The following is a 4501-nucleotide window of genomic DNA, read 5'->3' on the forward strand; positions in this document are numbered from 1 at the left end:
CATAGATTGCTGTCATCTTGTTATATCCTCACATGGTGGAAAGGGTAAAGAGAGCTCCCTGTGGTCTCTTTTATAAGGGTGCTAATCTTGTTCATAAAGCATTTCATTCTCAGGCCTAATCAGCTCCTAAAGGCCCATCTTCTAATACCATCACATTGGGGGTTAGAATGTCAACATATAACTTTTAGTGGGATACATTCAGTCCATAGCAAGTACTTCGTATCTACCTTTATTAAATAATTTGTCACATTTTTATGTTAACATAAGAGCTGTGCATGTGAATACTTCAAGAATAGGATCTGTGATTTGTGTTTGTGTCTCCATTGCCTGAAGTATCTGGTATATGGTGGTAAGTTTGTTGCATCCCCCATTAAGGTCTCTCCTAGGGAAGCCTGTTCTTTGTTAAAAGCAGCTGAACTTGGAAATTAATTGTGGAAGGGGTTGGAAGGGCAGTTATATCTGAGGGGAAAGAGTCTCTCGTGTATCCAGACAATTATTCCTCCTAATAATGTATTTGTAAGACACATTCATGTATACTAATTATTGAGGACTCACCAACTAAAAGAACCTTAAAGAATATAACATGGAGTCCCACACTGAGATGGGGCAAAGATAGGACTCTCTCAAGGGTGGTTATGACTATTAAATTCTTAATGTCAAGTGATTTGCAGTACATTAGTTCCTTCTGCTGTTATCTCATTTTTTGAACTTTTTTTTTTCCCTACCAGGTGTCTGGAACTGGATTACAGTTTCTTCTGATTGAATGCAGCTTTTGAATATTGTCTGGACTATTATGCATACATGTGTGTGCAGTCATTCTCTGTAGGGTCATTATAATTGCTGTGACCAGGACCCCTTGCCTTTTAAAAAATATTAATTCTGCCAGATAGCCCCTATACTATACAAGCCGTCATGCTCTTGATTGTTTTTAGTACAAAACTCTCATGTAATTTGTTCTCAACATTGCTAAACCTAAACTAGGGGCTAGGCCATAGTCCCAATGCCCACAGAGGATGACAGGCACTGTGCTAGGCTTTTTACGTAGAGTATCTCATTTAATTTGAACAACACCCTGAAGAGGTAGGTATACTTACCTCGATCTTACGGATGAAGTAACTGAAGCCCAGGGAATTTGTCACTTGCCCAAGGTTAATTGTGATAGAACCAAGATTTGAACCCATATCTGCCCAACTTCAAAGTCTGTTTTCTCACTGTTAGGGATGCTATAGAAAGACTGGGTTTTCTTAAGAGTTTCCAGAGAATTCTGTGATATTTCTGAAGATTGGTGTTTTAAAGATTCCCTTTGTTATTGCAGCTCTACCTTGAACAAGACACTGCTGAATCTGTAAGAGATGCCACCACCACTACCACCCCAAAGCTCCAAACCTCAGACTAAGAAATCTCAGTCCAGCAAAATTGTGCCCAGTGACCATGACCAATCTGAAAAGGTTAGAGCAAGCTGTCTTTCCCAACAGTGTCTTGTGTAGTCTCTTCCTGTGGGTCAGTACCTATCCTCACTCCTGAATCTTTCAGAATATGTCTGGTTTAATCTGAGGAGGTGGGGAGGAGAGGCAGTCCTTGAAATTGGAGAATACCAGCAAGTTAGAACTTCAGGAGAAAGTGTGATATGATGGCTCAGATGAAGTCCACCCTCCACAATGTTCAGAACCAAACAACACTCATCCCTCTAAATGATCACATGTATACTCTTACTTTCTCTGAGAAGCTCCAAGCACGTTGCTGGGAAACTGTTTAGTACATGCTGGGTAGAGTATGAAGAATGTGTCAGCAAATGTATTATCACACTTTTTACAGCTATTAAATTTGAAGAATGGGCACATTTTGACTCTGCTTTTTGACCTTATAGATAGTTTGACATTTCCTTTTTGACCCTGGATATTGTATGTTCATCATCATACATATTTTAACCAGAAGTATACTAACATTGATGAATTGCCATCAGAGAGTATTTCCTGGAGCAAACATCATTAGGTCAGTTTAATTTACATTAGTTTTCTCTCAGCAAAGATAAACAGTTTCTAATCATATTCATTTTTGTTTTACTAAAATGATTTTCATGGAGGGGCCAAGTTTTTTCTCATGTAAATTTATCGAGAAAGATTTGATACATTGATATGGTTTTTGTCCATATCAAGTTTTCTGATTAGAGTTCTGCCATCCTAAGTTTTGTTTTGTGACAGTTATTTTTCCAAACCCAACTTTCTTAGAGCACATTTTGCAAATCTAAGTTTTCTTGAGTTCATTTTCAGCTGTTAACTTTATTTTGGGCTGATTATTTCTACCAGTAACATTAAGTAGGAAATAGACAACAGACTGATGTTTATTTCTTAGCTAACTTGTGAGAAAATATTTTTTTTTCTAATTATTCCTACTAGAATTATTTATCATGGGCTAGATAAAAGACTAATAATTATTGCTTAGCTTAATCAATTATAAAACAGAAGTAATTCTTCTCAACTCTTCCAGGATTGCTCTATTGTGCTGGATTGGTTTACTGTATCATGAACCCACTTCTCTAGATTTTTGATTGCTCATTGTATCATGTACTAAATGTTAATTGTGGAGCTGGAGAAGAGAGCAAATGGTCTGATCCCAGTGCCCTGCTTCACATTATAACAACTCTCTGACATAGGTAGGGCAAGATTTGTTCTCAGAATTTCATATGGGAAATCTGAAACTCAGGAGATTCACCAAATAAAAGCTGTTCAGGGGTAGAAGAGCCCTACAGTGTGATCTGCCCTGACCTCTAACCCCATAGAGATGATCTTACTTGTTTGGGAGTGGGGTAAGGCATGCAGAGATACAAAATATTCACCTCTCCTCCCTTCCCCCATCCCTCCTTTATATACAGTAACAATTAGAGATTAATCTGTATTACCAAACTCCTTTCCTAAAATACAGATATTTCCCTGTGAGGTTTACAATCATATTACACTATATGCTTTTAGATATTAGTTATGTCTATTAAAAGTTTATACAGACTTTTAAAAAACATGTATACTCTCATTTGGTCCTCAGGCACTCTGTAAGGTAGGTTATCATTCCAATTTTACTGATAAGAAAATTGTGGTTCAGAGATTAAGTGACTTGTCCAAGGCCAACAGCTAGTAAAGAGCTGATCCTGAACCAGTATCTAGTTATGTGCACTATTGTCCTTAATGGAAATGTCTTTAAAAAGCTACTTAACAAAAGAAATACCTTAATATTAAATTATTGAATTGATTTACCTGAAAGCATCCATATTCAGAGTATAACTAGGAGTGGTGGGGGTGGTGGTGGCTCAACTTGAGTAAGGATAACTATAGTTATGAGAGAAGTAAGAGGAAAACTTAGCTTCATTAAGCTATTTTCCTTTTTGCTTCCTCGCAGCCTTGTCCCCATCATCAGTGAATAATACCTTTGGGGACTGTATAAGCAGCTTTGAGTGCCTTTTGTAGTTTTGGGGGGTTTATTATATGTATCTCCAGTTACTTTGAGATTCTGGAGTTTTCCTTGAACCCTGAAAATAACCGAAAGTCCCTGAAGAGACTGTTTATAATTAGATATACTCATTTACCTCTTTTACTTTTTTAGAGGAGAGAGAATTACCAGGCAAAGCTATCTCCATCTTCACCTAAGGGAGGACTCAAAAAAAGATCAGCTTTTGAAGATCTCACCAATGTGAGTATGCTAGTCTAGTTCTCTGCTATGGTTTTGCATAAGGCTTAGACAACCTTTTCCTTGAAGGACCTTTGCAGTTACCAGATCCTGACTCTCTCTGGAATGTTGAGAGCAGATTTTTTTTTTTTTTTTTTTTTTTTTGTCAATCAATGGCCCAATTTCAGAAACTGCAGGGGCTCTTTTACTGGCACATACCATCTAGGTCAATTAGTGGAGTTTTCTGGAAGCAGCAGAGTGATTATCAGATATAAAATTGTAGATAACTATGAGAACTATGGGTTATTGCATTTAGATAAAGACCAGAGGTGGCTTAGCTGGCTGTCTAGGCCTTGGAGGTAAGTACTTTGGTAGAATCATTGTAGTTCAGGGCAGTGTTTATCAATTCGAGCACTCTGGGCATTTGTGGCAGGATAATTTTTTCTGTTGTGTAGGGCTGACCTCAACCAGCATCTTTGACCCCTAGGTACTAAATTCTAGCAGCAGCCCAGTCATAGTGACAATCAAAAATGCCACCTTAGGCCGGCCCGGTGGTGCACTGCTACAGTGCGCCGCTTGGGAGCGCAACGGCGCTCCCCCCAAGGGTTCGGATCCCACGTACAGACCGGCCGCTCACTGGCTGAGCGAGGTGCGGGCGCAACACCGAGGGTTGCGATCCTGTTGCCGGTCCCGGTCCGGTATGGGCGCGACACTGAGGGTTGCGATCCCGTTGCCAGTCCCCGGTCCAGTACGGGGGCAACACTGAGGGTTGCGATCTGTTGCCGGACACGGTCCGGTATGGGCGCGACACTGAGGGTTGCGATCCCGTTGCCAGTCCCCGGTC

The 4501-nt window shown here is 39.8% G+C and overlaps 1 protein-coding gene across 1 annotated transcript in view; it reads left to right on the plus strand.

The window, feature by feature from the left end:
- Nucleotides 1-1352: 1352 nt before the first annotated feature.
- CCNB3 (cyclin B3) overlaps nt 1353-4501 on the plus strand; it is a gene marked incomplete at its 3' end in the record, with an annotated part of 18480 nt that continues 15331 nt past the window's right edge. Inside the window, exons 1-3 of the mRNA XM_008593359.1 lie at nt 1353-1476; nt 3391-3407; nt 3613-3681. Of these exons, the coding sequence (XP_008591581.1) occupies nt 1353-1476; nt 3391-3407; nt 3613-3681 (210 nt within the window). The remainder of the gene's footprint in view (nt 1477-3390; nt 3408-3612; nt 3682-4501) is intronic.

The sequence above is a fragment of the Galeopterus variegatus genome, unplaced genomic scaffold (assembly GCF_000696425.1).
Source record: "Galeopterus variegatus unplaced genomic scaffold, G_variegatus-3.0.2 Scaffold9030, whole genome shotgun sequence".
NCBI lineage: Eukaryota > Metazoa > Chordata > Mammalia > Dermoptera > Cynocephalidae > Galeopterus > Galeopterus variegatus.